The sequence below is a fragment of the Semicossyphus pulcher genome, unplaced genomic scaffold, assembly GCF_022749685.1.
Source record: "Semicossyphus pulcher isolate SPU_LCO1_2020_fin unplaced genomic scaffold, fSemPul1.0.p SCAF_12, whole genome shotgun sequence".
NCBI classification, from domain to species: domain Eukaryota; kingdom Metazoa; phylum Chordata; class Actinopteri; order Labriformes; family Labridae; genus Semicossyphus; species Semicossyphus pulcher.
The window spans coordinates 27897327-27914662 of NW_027211626.1; the positions used below are offsets into that span (position 1 = coordinate 27897327).

The 17336-nt window shown below is 41.9% G+C and overlaps 1 protein-coding gene across 1 annotated transcript in view; it reads right to left on the reverse strand.

Moving 5' to 3' along the window:
* b3gat2 (beta-1,3-glucuronyltransferase 2 (glucuronosyltransferase S)) overlaps positions 1-12340 on the reverse strand; it is a 59064-nt gene extending 46724 nt beyond the window's left edge. The window contains exon 1 of the mRNA XM_069658139.1: positions 11246-12340. Within this exon, the coding sequence (XP_069514240.1) occupies positions 11246-11779 (534 nt within the window). The 5' untranslated portion in view covers positions 11780-12340. The remainder of the gene's footprint in view (positions 1-11245) is intronic.
* Positions 12341-17336: the final 4996 nt, after the last annotated feature.

Here is a 17336-nt window from a genome sequence, read left to right on the forward strand (position 1 = left end):
GCACAGCTTAATTTTCCTGATTGCTCGTTTTGTAGCCAAGTTTGAATGGATCGTAAAACTGACCACAGACACAGTGGTGGTCAAAATGAAGGACTTAGTGGTGAATACGCAAGAAACAACCGCTAAAACATCAACAAAGGGGAGCTTTAAGAGACGTTTTATCAACATTCATTAAACTCAGGTCTTACGTTTGCAGCTGTTGCCATCATCTCTATTTGTTATAATGATAACTCTGCACCCAAGTAAAGTAGTGTTGAGATCTGACAGAGGAAACGTGAGCAGTATCACGGTCTAATTGTTGTAAAAATTGATGAAACTTCCCGTTTAGGTCTTTTTTTTAAAAACATCCACGTGTTGTGTAAGATTCGTTTTCACTGTAAATGTAAATGAAAAGGGAGTCGATTTCTTCCCTCTTCTTCTGTTTATTGGAGGTTGGCAAATTAGCCAAGCAAAAGGGGAGTGGACTTTTTAGGGCAGCAACCAACGATAAAAAGAACGGCTCTCAGGCATGACTGGGATGCCTTTCTTCAGACCGTATCAATCAATCACTCAATCAGTCAAATGTTATATATGAGTGTATCAGTGATAGTAAACAAGTTTAAACAGATTAGTTTAACCATTTTCATTTGGAGGTTAAACCTAAACAAATAATCCTTTATGAAACACAACTGTGACAAATACAATAGGTCAAAGTTGAACCCAGAAGTTATGATGGCTAAAAGGTTTATTGAATAAATTCATTTAAATTATGTAAAGCTCAGCCTCTGTTCAAGATTACATATCCATTAGTTTAATTCCAGAATGTTTTTCTTATTCATAAAAGCAGTCCAACCCACCATTAATCAAGACAAGCAGCACAAACTGTCTGTCTGTCTGGTCTAAGAAACAGATATTGAAACTGCTGTAATTAAGTTTTTATAAAGTATTAGACAGTGTTAGTTGGAACTTCGCTGATGTTCGTCTTTTAAAAAGACTCTTTGATTGTCAAAGGCCACATTATACTCGGCATTTCGAGTGTCTGTTATGCAGATAATAAAATGAGACTGAAGACAAATCCATTTGCTCTGAGACACATGTACAAAATGTGTTTCTGCTGGCCAGTCCTCAATGTGTTCACAGTCTTTGTTTTCAAGGCAGCAGTGTTGTATTTGATCAATTGATATTTGTAGAAATGGTTGGAGCTGTTCTTTCCTTGTTGGCTGACTTCACTGTCATTTAGGGGAAACTTTAGCTGCTTTTATCACAAGGCCTGAGGACACAGATCATAGGTGTTCAATCAGTAGATTTTTCCTCAGATTACTAACTGACTTAGTTACACCACTGGAGGAGAAAAGTTTGAGTATGGATCTTCCAAGCTAACACACTCAGAAAGTGCTAACAGAGGCCTTGGTCTTTAACGGGGGTTGGGGCCCATGTAGGCAATCCAATATACTTTGGTCAAAATGGGCCCGCCATTGACACACTGAACACGGGTACTGGATAGCTCCCAAGTGTGGCTCTTTTATACAATATTGGCCCTGCATGGGGCCCCCTCAAGGGCCCTTCATCAACCCCCCTTAGCCCACCATGTGGAGCCTCCATGGAAACTTGGGAAAAAATTGGCTGGGCCCTGGTGGAGTACCCCAATATGGGCCCCAAATGTGGGGGCTGAGTGGGATGGAGAGGAAGATGCTTCATACTAGATACATGTTAACTCTCCTCCAGAGACAGTATGAACAATTAGAAGACTTGAATGCTTCTTGTAGGCATTAAACTTAGCTGCTCATTTCTCTTACCCCATGTGACTTATTGTTAGTGATGTTGAGCTGATCCCAGACACAATGGTCTTGGTTGGTATGATTTCATTACCATTAGGAATAACCAAAACTTTGAGCAAAAGCCCAAATGAACCGAACCTATGAATTCAGTATACCTCTCACGCATCATTCTGCCTCGAACTGTGAGTCAAGCAAGAAGCAGGATGAATGAGCATAATAAGCAACCACTTTTTTGTGGCTGGACTCTGAAAGTAAAATCTTTTCCTTGTTTCCCGTAGATTTTTCTCGCACTGGAGAAATCCTTCCAACGTGCTGTGGGAGATATTTCACTAAAATAACCCAAAAGTCTTCAATACAGCCTCGTTCACTGCGGCTGAGGGAATTTATAACCCTATAAGAATTTAATTATTCTGGGAATAAATTACGTTTTATTGTCCGCTGATGGTTTAAATGCTGTTTAATCAGCTTGTCTGCTCGCCAAAGAATATATTTCTGGAATAAACTACCTAACATAGTCTCTATAAACAGCATGTTAATGTGGTCCAATGAGGGAGCTCCACAGCATGGCAGCACGCTGACTCCTGAGGGCGAAAATGCAAAATCACCTGAAGGAACCAACAGGAAGCAGAGTGTGTTAGTGTGTGTGTGTGTGTGTGTGTGTGTGTGGGTCTGCAATCAAGGTGTAATTGCATGGGCGGCATTAAATGAGCAGTCTTGCATTTTCTGACACCCTATTGACTGCTGGGAGGCGACTCAGCTGGAACGTGTCGCGTGCATAATAAACCATGCCGGTCTGAGAGCTGACTAATGTGCGGAAAAGGAGAATACACCCTTTAACTCTTCTCTTAATGCTAAATGCCTTTCCACCTGACTTCTCGCTCTGACTCTGCAGCCAGAAGGAGAAGAAGGACGGAGCGAGGCTTGTTAAACATTTGCTACGTAACGATGTTTTTTTCATGAGGGCTTTGTGAGGGGGAATTTTTGCTCATTACTCTGCAGTAGTTTGTAGCAGAAAAGCCTGGGCAGCTACTTCCATGCAATCAACGCCTCAGAGTCGGAGAGAGAATGAGGCTGATTTTTGGCCCAGCTGGGTTCCCTCATTTGTTAATTGGGAAACTGCAGGTCAGAGAAGTCGTGCCTTTTGCTCTGCAGTGGCTAAAAGAATTGGTCAAATCTAAATATTGCATAAAAATATAAATTTTTTGGAGGTTGAAGCAACATTGGAGTAATTGATGACTTGTTCTCATGTCTAAATATATATTATATAAATAATCAGCCCTGTGATTGACTGGTGATCACTTCCGCCTCTTGGACAATGACAGCTGGGATAGGCTCCAGCCCCTGGGACCCTGAGCAGGATCAGCGGTATAGATAATGGATGGATTAATAGATGAATAATTACAGTTACATAGTCTTAAGAGAGTATCTCTCTGCTAAGGAGCAGAAACATACAATGCAAAACTATATTAACTTCCAAATATATTTTTAACCAGCCTGCTCTGACTTCATCAGCTGCTTGGTCACTGGCCATACCCTCCAAAACAAGACAATTTAAGTGTTTTCAATTTTACGGACATTAATTAAGTAAGTTCCATATGTACTTTAGGTCAGTAACCCCAAAACATGAAATTAATATTACCAAACCGATTTATTTTGGGGTCTTAAACAAACTAAACTGAGAGTGTTTAACTACGTTAACCTTGTCTTGAGCTGCCAAAATGCATTCAATGTCAATTGTTTCTCAGCAAGCTTATTTTTAAAGTCTAACCAGGTGCTGCTTTTTCATACTTAAACTTTATTTTGAAACGTAACTTATTACTGTTGACTTGACCTCAGAGCGCGTCACATGCTGTACTGACGAATGATGAGGGGTACATAGATAGATAATCATAACTTGCACGGTCACTGGCCAAGCTGACTAGTTGATGAGTTAGGAGTGAGTTTAAACACAGGGTGTTACATTTCTATATATCAGCAAACCATGAAATTATAAAAGCACACATTTAGATTTGGATAAATTACAGTGTAAGAAAATCTAATGTCAAAATGTAATATTCAAAGCTTCAGTGAGGAGTTTTCTCTACATGAGCTAAAAAAGCGAAAGTTCCTCACAGGAGCTTTAAGTTTGTAGAAATGATCTACCTCAATACAAACCATCATTTACATGCCATATGTGTTGAGTTCAGAGTTATAAAAAAAAATAACCTTCTTCACTAAAGAAATACCAACCACCGGATTATATTGAAAAGACTGAAACACCACAGTCTGACACCCTCTCAGATCTAAAGACATTTTAGTCACAGAGTTGAGATTTAACAAAGACTGGGTTTCTTGAAGGGTCACTATTTCAAAGCGTACAACTACATTCCTGTGGAGATTATTTCCCACCATGCTCTTAGTCGATATTTACAAGAAGGAAAACAAATAATGGAGCAGAAACAGAAGCAGCTTTTGTCTACAGCTGCTTGTCTCTGTGCAGTGGCTTGTGTTAACTGTTGAGGATGTAACTTTGACTGGGTTAGCATTGCTAGCTAGCAGGCCTCTAACGTGACGTGCTTTTCTTTCTCTGCACTTCAAACTTTCATCAGTAGCCCGCAGCTTAGCAGCAAGATGGCGTCCAAATTTCATATTTTGATTTTAATATTCAGTGAAGGCACAGTGACAGCCGCCTCTGCTTCCTATCTGGCAGTTTGCTGCTTCCTGTTTGGTGCTGGAGAGAGCGCTCCTATTGGTTGTTAACATAGTTGAACTTTACTGTCTGCATGAAGAGAAAAAACTGATGATATTGAACATGTTTGATTGTATCTGAAGGTAAGGATGAGGAAAAGTCTGACTTAAGACAGAATGAGTTTTATGACCCTCTATACCAAACAATGGAGACGACAGGAGCGTCTCAACTCATCATTTTATTCCTACATTGAAACACGGTTGGGATCTAACTTACTATCTTTTTTTAGTACTGTGTACTAATGTGTTTTCTCTAAATAACATGGCTGTTCAGCCTGTGTAAACATCAATTCTGGAAGAGTTTTGAGTGCCAGCAATCTGCATGTGACCTGCTGTGCTGTTCAAGTCTGTTTCCCCCCTGATGTGCTAAGTACAGCCTAATCTCCAGAGGCAGATGTTCAAATGACACTAATCTTCTGATTTCTATATCAAATGTGTTTATAAAAATTGGTCAAGGCCCTCAGTTTTATATAGAATACAGCGGGCAGGGGAAATAAAGCAGCATGAGGACTGTGGGTTTTGTGTCATCATGCTATGAGGGTCTTTCTTCAGTGCCAGTATGCAGATATTAAACTCTTGCTCTGCGGTGTTAAATTGAGATTCCTTGAGAAAATCTGATGTTATTCTTTAATGCCTATTTTTACAAAACCATTGCTGGCGTCAAAAGGAAAAATCATAAGAGATTACTCTGAGATATATTACAAAAGATCAAGGTGAAATAATATTTCAGATGCACAAATGTTAATCATTTTTCTTCCTGAAATGATCTAAGGCATCTAATATGAAGCTGCCAGCCTCTATAAACACTGTTCCTGCCATCAGTCTAAAGCCTGCAGACAGTTTCTGCAGGTTATTACTGCCGTATGACAGCCTATTATCTCTCTATGACAGGCCATTACCTGCACAGAGGAGCCGGGTAATGAAATAGGCAGCAGGACAGAGAGGAGACAGTGTGCTATCAACAAATCAAACAGATGCTCTTTACACTGAGCTGCAGGCAGAGAATCTAACACTAAAACTGTGTGAGGGCGGACGCAGTACAGTATACTAGGTTCACAGTGCACAGGAACCAAGTGTTGCATTCAGGGACGCAAAGCAGGGAAAGCCAGCGTGAGTCAGCAGCAGGTGATTCTAACGTCAGCTGAATTTATACCCTGAAACAATAAGAGAATGTACTTTGCTGCATTTGGACCTTTGGGTCATTTGGGTCTATTTAGATATTGTTTTTTTTTTTTTATCACTTTGCCAATATCTTCCTACTAATTTTATTCCATTGCTGATGCTATTATTGATTACGTGATTATATTTTGTTCACCTAATTGCAGGGATTTAAAAGCCTCTACTGTGGTGGAATCATCAATTATCATTTCAGCAGAAATTTTCATTCTGAGCCAACATCGAGACATGTTTTAAAGCCTGTTAGTGCAAAAATATTTCTAGACCAGCACTTTTATAATGTACTTCCATATACTGCAGTTTGTCCACAGCTTTGTGTTAATCAAACCCTTTAGAGCTGAAAAGGTTTACTGATTCATTTATTAGTAAAAGCACAGAGAAGTATCCTGCACCTGTGATAATCAATAAATCATTCATGTCTCTATCAAACAAAACTGCCAAACAATCTCTATTTCCTGCTTCTAAATTGTGAATATTATAGTAAACTGGCTAATATTTGATTTTGGACTGTTGGCCAAGCAAAACAGGCACATGTACAACCTAGTCTCACAGCAGTTTGTGAAATAGTTATTAAAGCCGCTTTCAAGGTTACAATCCGCATTCAGACCCGGGTCAAATGACTCTGCAGTAGACCACGTAGACCAAGCACGTTTGCATGCACGCTGTCCTAAGAAGTGTTCAATTTTCTTTTATCGTCACACTTACTGTGCATCATTACTTAATGGGGCGGACGGTCAAGTGGTCAATTTTTCTCAATTTTTGGCTGATTTCATCAACAAAGTTATTAAGCTATTAAGTCAAATTTAAATAACGTTTACATCACCATATGTAGCCGAGCGTAAGTTCAAGCAGGAAGACTGTTCATACTCATTCATTCATTAGCATCATTCATTCACGTCACATTCTCTCTCTCCCTCTCTGTCCTTCCTGTCTGGTGATCAGCTGATTATGGGCGTATACAATTTAAGTACTAAACCAACCAGAGTTAGCCTCGACGTCTGTCGACCAATCATCCTGCTGCTGTCAAATTTTAAAGCTGTCCTCTCTTCTGTATGTCGTTTCAGCTCGATCATTGAGACCCTCCTCCGCCCCCGTTCACCTCCAATCCATCTCATCAGTGTCCAAGTCCAGCTCGTCAGTTCATCCTGTCTTCACCACCATCACCACCACCAATGTCTAGACTCCATCAGGGGGGGTATTCTATCCTGCTCTCGACCTCTCTCCACCTTCAAGTACATGAAGACGTCACGATGGAGTCTAATCGCCAAAGACTTTGCACATTTCATTCTTTCCAAACTTGTAAATAAATAATCGTTCCATCTTAATGAAGTCTCTCCTGATTGAACTATGTACGGTACCTTCATCAGTAACTCAGGGCCACTGTCTAATGTCGGGAATCTAACTACCCATGCTGCTGTCCCGGGCAGCAGGCAGCAGACTGACCCACAGTCTGACTTGCCACAGCAGTAATGGAGGCTGCCGCACAATGGTGGAACACACGAATCAGCCGCTGGATTCGTGTTACAATATAAAGTTGGGTACGCTGACACAAATCCCTTTTTCTTTTGTATCAGACAGCATTAATATTCAACATGTATTTTAATTTGTGTATAACACAGTTTATTCTGTGCTGAGTGTTTGAGTCAAGTGCAAGACCAATAATCAAAGTTGATTTTTAAACTGACTTCAGTTGACTTTTCTTCCTTCTTTTAAAATCTTTGATGTTCAGTATTTTACCCCATACAAGTTTAGAAAAAGATCTTGTTTGGTGAATAAATAATAATATGAACGTTGTCTTCAGGTTTTGCACGAGACACAAGCAGCTCCTTAGTGAAGGAGAAAACGCTTTCTGGCAGAAAGCCCTGAAGGCTGGAGGGTGTTAACATGAAAAAGCTTTCGTTTTGCAGGCACGAAATATATGAATGTACTGTAAAAATAAAGCGGCTATTTGCTGACCTTAAGCCCCTGATAGACTCATCTTAGAAAGTACAATTTTTCTAAACAAACCAGGCTAAAGGGAGAGAAGCTGCAGAGCTCAAATAAGGAGTATCAAACACACCGAATGAAATGACACCTGCTATTTTTAAAAACCAAAGGCCTTCTCTAATCAACATGTTGCGTTGAAAACATACAGTTTTATCCTGCAATGGGCCAATGACACGTTCAGATTGAGGAGACATTTTTGAATGCGTTCATCATCATCAGAGAAGCTGTGTCAAAGCCCAACAATCATCCAATCACTGACTGTGAGGTTTGGTTTATATTTAGTGTGTTACAATCAGATACACTGCAGCACATTCCTTCAGTTTTTACATTTTCGTTCAGTGCCGATTTACCAGCTAATTTATATTAAAATGTTTGGCACTGTGAACATTTTATTATTGGAGCAAATTACAGCTATTTCAGATTTGGGGCCAGCTATCTTCGATGGCAGTAATCAGTGAGAGCAATCAGCAATCAGAGGAGCATTCATTCACAGTGTTGGTGGCAGTGAGAGGACTGCTGTGTTGTTGCTGCTGCTGCTGCTGGCTCGTCTTTCTTCATCACCTGGACTTCTACAGCACGGAGTATCAGAGAACGACTGTGTGTCTTTGATACAAAGGACAACTGATCGTGTACAGCGATGTGAGAAGAGATACAAACGCACTCTCAGACAGGGACTTGAGTTACACGGAGGTATCAGTTTGCCAATATGAGATACTGTCCAGCATATCAACTAGCATGTTGTCCAACTCACAGACAACAGCTGGTCAATTTTATCAGTTTTTGTACGTAGTGAGACATTCAGGGTCTCATATTGGTCTAAAAGCTAACTCACAGAGTTTTACACAAGTGTAACTATAAGGGGTAGATAAAATTTACAAAAAGGTCACTCTGATATTTTTAAACCTGGGATCTATTTTATATAATATTAGTGTTTTTAAATGACTTGTAGGCCAAAAAAGACTCGGATCATGCAGATTGTTTTAGCCTGCAACAACAAAACGGGCTGTAAATGCTAAAACAAATATGGAAGCCCTAAGCGGACATGCCTCCATACATCTCGACTTATTTTTCTCGTAATCTTGGGATGGCAAGGCTGGTTTTCATCCAGAAAACAGAACAACAGGCTGCTCACCGTGATATTACAGACCTCATGCCATGCTGCTATCGCCCACACTAATGAGAAAAGTTCAGCCTGTTTCTATGTCTGTTTGCACTTTTGCAACTCTGGGGATACAAGTTATGATCATCTGACGTTACGGTTGTGCATGTTGTTATCTCGAGACATTGAGAAAACAACCAGAAATTTATCACAGGAATTTTGAGTAAATAATATGTATGCATGCATGTCTGCTTAGGGCTTCCGTACAAATCAAAGTGCGTCCACTGAAAGTGCCTGTTTTTGCCACTGACATGTTTAGAGTGCGTGAGACAACATTACAGAAAGGATCGCTACAGAAACAAAGCGTTTTGTTAAGAAGTGAGAATCTTTCTTTGAAAGCAGAATCAGCCGTTATACCGCTCTGTTCACAGCCACCAGACTTTGATGAAAAAACACATTAATTTTACCTCATAGAACACAGGGGGTTGTTTGTCTCGGTTGGTCTGTTGGAGCCATGTTGTGTTGGAGCTGAGATAACCATAAAGCCACACAACAATGAAAACATAACATGTTTAAGGCAGAGGTAGACCAACTCCTCCCTTGTTCTGCAAGATGAAATTATTTCTTTGTCAGCAGATTCTGATGGGTGAGAAGAGAGTGATTTAAGGGCTGTTTCTGGTTTAAATAAAGCATCTTACCGTAACAAAGAGGTCTGTCTGTGTAGGAATCCTTTCTGTAATGTTGTCAGATTCTTAGAATAACAATCTGAGCCTGACAACCATGTTTCACGAGTAAGGACCACACCATCAATGAGATACATGTGGACCGTTTATTATTACGATAGAATGTGAAACAATTTGAATATGAGGATAATAATGATAAATGAAGCTGGCTGCGGTGTGGGGAAGGCTTCGTTGGGGATCAGCAGCAGCTCCCGGGCTGGCGGACCCTAAGTGAAAAGGAAAGCTATAACAGCAGGGGAGGGAGGGTGGGGCACGAGAACGGACAGGTGAAAAAGGCGGTGATGCTTATATGGGCACATGACAGGAAATGAGTGATTTAGGTGTGGTCCTGCTCCTGAACTTCAGCTAAAACTTTATCTCCATTTTGTGGATGTACTTTGATTAGGAACATTTGCCCCCAAAGGATTTAAGTTGCAGCCATTGCAACCGATTACAAAACAGTAATTAAGACTCCCCCCCCCCAAAAAATAGGGCTCAGGTTTAAAAATACTGCAGTTACCAAATGAAAACCAAAAAAATTACAAATGCAAATGATTTACTCTTCTGGAGAATGGATCAGTACAACATTGGACAGTAATGGTGCTAAGATAAAGAAAGAAGAGGCCACCCTGGAGCACAAAAACACCCCAAGCAGCAGCCACACCCCGGCCACCATCCCTCTCTCTAATGCCTCTTTCTGTCACTCCCTCTCTCTCTTCATCCTTAATCTGTGTTACTCACTTCATCCCTCACGCAGCTCCCCCTCATACTGCGAACATACTCCTCCAATTCCAAGTGTCCATTTAGTTTACCATGTCTCACTACTGATTTCACGCCGGTCTGTGGTTGTGGAGCCTCCCCAGGGTTTTTAGGAAGGTTCCGGCGGGATCCTATCAACATGAAGAAGCGGTGAATTTCTGTATTTGAATTCCTTTCCAATGATCCCACTTGGGGAATGCCTCACAATGACTTCTCCTGTGCAGTGTAGTGGTTAGAGCCTGGTACAAGCACAGTGAGAAAAGCAGGAATAGACCATTTGATGAATTACTTCAGCCTTTTGTGGAAAAACTACCGTCCCAGTTTTCATTAAACATGACGAGGATGTAACACGGGCCAAGAAAAGACACGTAACATCTTGAACCAGATCGCGACTCGACTCATGGACCAACTATTAAATTTACCAAATACATTGTAGTGTCTAAATACTTGCAGATCCCACTCATAAATGATGCTGTATATCTTTTGTGTGTGCATTGAGTGTTTTTGCAATAAAACTGTTGTTAATAATAATTCTTGTTTAAGAAATTTCTTATCTACAGTATTGTTTGCAAGACTTGCGTAGAGGACTGGACTATTGACCTTTGCTTTTGTCGGTGCTCTTCGAATCAAATTCTTAAGTTATCTATGTGCTCTTCATTTCTTTAGACCTGTGCTTTCATAAGCCTTTATTTAGCTTCCTTTACCTTTGTTTTTAAGGTGTTATTTTAACCTTCTTCATGTAAAACTTCTGAGTTTTTAAAAGGGTATTCAAATAAGAAGCCTGTGGAAATTATTAGCAAAGCAATGACACTATGCTTCCCAATAAACTGCAGGAGTTACAAGCTCATGTTTTTTTTTAATTAGAACACTTTAGGTTTCATCTATTTTAGCAATCAAAGTTTAAGCCTCGCATTTGCTCGTCTTGCTACTCCCATGATGCTCTTGGACCACGGTAAAGTGAGGAGAGCTGACCGGGACACACAATAATGATACAGATAACATAATAAATGACAGGTTACCTCTTCAAACAGCTCCAGGCTGTACGTGTTGTCGTCATCCGCGAAGAACACCACCCCGGGGTCCCGCCTGCTCCGGTGCTGCCGGAGCCACGCGAGAGCCACATTCCTCTGCTCGGTGGCGCGTGGCATCCCGGCGCGTTTGAACCTGCGAGGAGTGAACACATGCAGGTGCGTGAACTGCACTCCGCTCCGGGCAAGGAAGCGCGCCACCATGTCCGTGCGCGCCGTCGAGTCCTCCACCACGATCCAGTGGAACCGGGGCACCTGGCGGAAGGCGTGGGCCAGGCGGGTCAGCTCCGCTTTCTGCACCGGGCGGGTGTAGGTGGGAGTGATGGCGTAGATCACCGGCAGGGCGGACTGGTTGTGGGAGCCACCGACCCCCGGTGCGCCGGTCCGGGCCGCCCGCTGCGCCCTGCCGGTCCGACCCGCTGCCGGAACCCGGATCGCCCTTTTACTGTCGATATCAATCATGATGATGACGATGAGGACCCAGGGCAGCAGGATGAAGAAGCGACTGAAGAACACTGATTTCATGGCGAGGCTGAAGTTACAGTGCGCCCTCTTTCACTCACTCCATCACACACATATGCACCGACCGACCGCAACTCCAAGAACCCTTCCTTTAAATCCTGTGATGCTTTTTTTCACAACCAAACAACTAAAACTGACATATTCAGTCCATTTTAAACTATTGAAAGCGCAAACACCTTCCGCTGCTGTCCCCGTCCCGGCGGGACCGTTTCTCCGGAGTTCCCCTCCTCCTCCTACCTCCTCCTCTCTTCTCTCGGATGGGACTTGAGTGCTTCTTTATCGTCCTTCCCTCCTCCAGCTCACTCTCTCGCCAGCCCCGCTAAATTCCCATGTTCTGCCCGTGTTTCAGCGCGGGTTTCCAGCGGAGTAAAACAAGCCGGAGCGGTCCTTCTCCCTGCAGCGGGCGGTCATAACCCACCGATGAGCGCCGCCGAGGAGCATCACTTGGTGAGGACGGAGCGCTACTGTGAGTCTGAGGATAATAAAGCAGGAGGGGAGGAGCAGGTGCAGAGCAGAGGAGGGGAGACGGGATGGAGGAGAGGACCAGGGGAGAGAGAGAGAGAGTGTGAGAGAGAGAGAGAGAGGAGGGCCTTGTTATGTTGAGCGCGTCAGTGTCCGCTGAGAATAAACCAAGCTAGAGAGAGAGAGGCATAGAGACAATAAAAAGAGTTAGAGAGAGAGTAGCTGTGTTGCTCAAGCTGTTTGTCAAAAATATATAATTAAATAAAGAACATAAGAGGACTTGATGTGGACTCGAGGGACGTGGTAACCTCTGGGGGTCCTGCAGAGAGCTCTGGGGGCCCAGTCTGATAACACTGGAATATTTTGATCTTTGAATAAAGCTGTTGAAAAAATGCTTTTTACCTCCACCTCAGTTACCTCATTGAAGAGGTTATTGCAAAGTCAGTATCATGACAAAATGATGGAAATCGCTCAAAATATGCAGACTGTAAGGGGTGACCTGGTTGGGAAATATGATTTGTGAGCCTGTCTGAATTAATATGAATTAAGAACCTGTCGTTTACTTTTTTTATGAGATAAACTGGGTGTTCTGGGGTGTTGAACTGGTGATAATAAAAAACAAGCAGTTAAAGGATGCAATACAGGCTTTAAAACATTTACAGAAAGTGAATTCAAATATTGGATGTTCTGAGTCATTTTTGAAAAAATAAACTGCTGCTCTCAGTCTGTAAGTTGTGAAAGCCTGGACGTGTTTGGATTAAACAAACACTTGAAGAGTCCACTTTTACTATTTTCTTAAGTTTTATAAACCAAATAAATGTTATTGCTTTGATTAAATTCTTTATAGCTGGAGCAGCTCAGGCTTGTATTTCGTAATTGGAAATAGAAAACTCTTATAAACACAAATTGCAAATAAATGTAATTCAAAGCAAGCCAAAGCAAGTGGCTTGTGTCCCATGTGAAACCACAAGCCAGTGTTGAAGTTGAACGCACAACAGTGAACTTGGTGCCAAACATAAAACAGTCAGAGAAACAGTTTGATAAGTGATGAGCAACAAAACTACTTGGTTTGTTTTCAGTACATGGTGCAAATTGGTGCTGATGAACACATGGAAAAAAGCTGACTCGTGCCTGTACACAATTGTGTTTATTATTATCTGTGACCATTTCACAGACTGCCATGATGATAGTTGGAGACACTGCACATATTGTTGGTAGCAAGTTGTCTGCCAGGCAAAGCTAAACACTTGCTGGGTAACAGAGAACAGCAGAAAGCATGCTGACTGTGTGGCAGTTTGTGGCACTGCGAATTCCCAGAGCTCTCACCGTCGAGTGAACACCCTCTGATGTTCAGTCTTCTTTAACCTGTTTTTTCTGCCTCCTTGGTCTTCTGGGCACTTTTTTTCTTATGACATGGCCATCAGCTTGTGCATCTGATATTTACCTCAAAATGACAAGTTAAAGAAAAAATCGTGTTCAAATACAGCTGAAACTATTAAACCTGTGGACCCCCCTATATGAAGTTCCCAATAGCTACAGCTACCTCGTCCCTTGACCCCTTCTCATCCCACCTTACTTTGAGCCCCTCTCATCGTACCTTACCTTGCCCCCTTCTCATCCCACCCTACCTCAACCCCCTCTCATCCTACCTTACCTCAACTCCTTCTCATCCCACCCTACCTCAAACCCCTCTCATCCTACCTGATCTCGACCCCTTCTCATCTCACCCTACCTCGATCCCCTACCTTACCTCGACCTTTTCTCATTCCGCCCTACCCTGACCCTCTAGCATCTGAATAAACTACTTTTTATACTGTACAATGATGTGGTCTTGTCAGTGAATGGCCCTTAATAGCATTAATACTACGTCATTATCAGTCTATGTAATTGTAGGTTGTATCTTCCAACATCAGACTTCTCAGATGGACTTCTTTCAACATAATTGGATCAAACGGGTTAGTGTCCTCCTGATCCATTAAAGACTCCTTGAAATGAATGAATGCGAGAGCTTACTGGTGTTCGCCACATCAGCAGAGCAGTGAATCATTGATGGTTAATTATGCACACAACACGGATCAAGAGATCTGTCGGGAGGAAAGGGGAGAGAAACCACTGAGCCACGTTAATAGAGTTGGTTCACAGCAAACTAATTGCAGGCAAACAAGCTCAAAATTTCACAGGACGAGAGCACCTTCGATTGCTTGGACTAGGTCGTGGACTGGGAGTGCTGACGTTACCTTTACCTTACTTGGTACTTTTCCCTCTCGGAGACACTTGGAGACTTATTGAGTAAACACAAAGTGACTTTTTGAAGCTGAAGTCATCCCATGCTCGGTAAATAAGGTGAAAACGAGGTGTTAGTCAAAGATAAATCACTTTTTAGAGAGTGATGCGATGATAGCGAGTGGTTTAACAGGCTCCACTACTCTATTAAATTATTATGCTTTATCAACCTTGACTGCACGTCTGTCCATCTGTTGGCACAAAATGAGCGATTTAGAAATTAAGATGACTCATCAAGCAAAATGTAATTTCAAATGAGATCATTTTGATTAAAATGGCCTCAGTAGACGAGTGTTAGTAGCAGCTTTTAAAATTTATGTAGGACCTTGAAAGCTCGAACTAAAGGGACTTATTCAAAGAAATGTAAATGCAAATGTTGCATTAGGCTAGATTATGCTGGATAATGATGTGATTTGAAGGTTGATTTGTATACTTGACTCGTTTCTTTTCAAATCTGCCTGGATAGAGTGTGTTGATCGTGTCTGAGCAGCAAGATAAGTAATGTTTGAGTCATTAGAATCGATTAAAAACTGTCTATAATTTTGCCATTTTATGCCATAGCACAATAAACATCCTGCACTCATGATGTCAGTCCAATGTCAAGCACGACTTACATCAATCTTTGTAAACCCTTCCCCCGTCTCCTCCTGCTGTCGTCCTGTCGAACGTGTCAATCACCTGTCAAAGTGCCTTTCAGTCTCCGCATTATAAAGGCCGTTTTATTCATGCGCGTATGCCCGGGAATAATTATGTAAATGACAGAGAACTAAAAAGGACAGTTATGGACAAAAATAGACACAGTTATGTATGCATTATTGTAACTTTCAGTCACACAGCGATCCTGCTGCAGAAAGCACGAAGCAGCTCTCGAACAAATTAACTCAGCATGTTGTTAATTCTCACAGCTAATGACTGCTTTGCTAAATTAAATGATAATTTACAACAACAAAGGCTTCGTCAAATGATAAACGCAACTTTCATTGGAGCTGCTTCAGAGACAGAATGAAACCTAAATACTCAGACACAGTTTGTAAAATTAGAAGCACAGCTACCTCAAATGAGAAATATAAGTCACACTATGTTTTCTATTTACCCTTCACCTCTTCCCAAAATACCTTGTGTCATGTCTGGATTAATAACAGAAGTTGCTTTCCCACATTTCTAAAGCTGTCTGAATTGATTTTTTGGCAGTAGAACATGTTGAAAACAAAAACACTGACATTATCACCTTATAAAGTTGTTGTAGCTAACATGTCAGCAAACAGTTCTTAACAATTTCCAGCTGACATGTAGCAACACTGGCAGTCATTTGGAGTCGTGTTTCTGTCTTTTAACCACTGTGCTGATCTTCAACAACTCCTGAGAAAAATATAGAATAAGATCGCCTGGTGAGTAACGTCGGAGGCCCTCAGGGAACTGTTCTACCTCCCTTCTTTTTCACTACCTTTAAATACTACTCCAACTCATGTCATCGTGGGGTGTACTGAAGGTGGACAGACGGAGGAGTATAGGTGCCTGGTGGAGCACTTTGTGAGGTGGTGTGGAGATAATCACCTGCAGCTTAACGTGGGGAAAACAAGAAGATGGTAGTGGACCTTAGGTGAAAAAAGACCTCTCTGTCTCGAGTCTGCATCAGTGACAGTGAGGTGGAGATCGTCCTGTCCTACAGGTACCTGGGTGCACACCTGGATGACAAACTGGAGTGGTCCTCCTACACGGATGCTACGTCTACAGGAAGGGCCTGAGCTGGCTTTACTTCCTGAGGTTCGTTAATGTTTGCTGCAAAATGCTTAACATGTTTTATCAATCTGTTGTCACGAGCAAAATCATCTTTGCTGATGTAGGATGAGGTGCAGACATTACTGCAAATCTGCAGCGAGATTCCATACAAAGTCAATGCAATGATGCGAATAGACTGGGCGGCGCGAATGACGTGACGCGAATGTTTGCGACGCGAATTTGCGTGAGTTGAAAAAATTGAACTTCCTCTGCAAATTCGCATCACGCGGTGTAGCGGAACCTATCAACACCGAGATTCTGCTGACACCGTTGGTAACCATGGAGATAATCCCCGCTTTCTCTCCTCCATTCCGGAAGCGAAAGTTATTTAAACGCGAATTTTGATCATGCGCTCAAACTTGCGCGAGTGATGCAAGGCGAATATTCGCTTGCGTTCAGTGTGAACGCACAGGTACAGTGCAGGTAAGGACGCAAACAGACTGAACAAACTGATTAAGAAGGCTGGGTTTGGTGTGGGCCTGCAGCTCGTCCGACTGGAAGAGATGGTTGAGGCCAGAATACTGGACAACGATTCCCACCCTCTCCATGAGATACTGGACAATCGCAATCAATCAATCAGTCAATCTATCAATCCATAGCTTTATTATCCACCCGAGTGGAAAGTTGTCCTTGGCTAACCAAGAAAAAGGTGCACAAAAATGAGACATATGAAACAAGTTATAAGATAAAGGAATGTGATGAAAGTATCTGACTGTGTAGCTTTAAACTCCTCCGCCTTGTTAGCTTGCTAGTTGCTAGCATAGATGCTAGCATCGACAGCTAGCTATCAACAACAACGGTGTATCTGTTTTATGAAAGGTAGGGACTGTATGGTTTCTTTATCAGAGCTTTTTTCCTGAATGCAGTACCTGGCTCGCAGTGTGATCAATGAGAATTCAATGATCCAAAGTGTAAAAAAAAAGGCTCAATAAAGTTGGGAAAAAAATTATCTGTGGGTTTGTCATGACAAACAACGCATTTAAATTTGTATTACAAAGTTTATTCAAGGTTAATATGAAAAATATTGATTATTGCA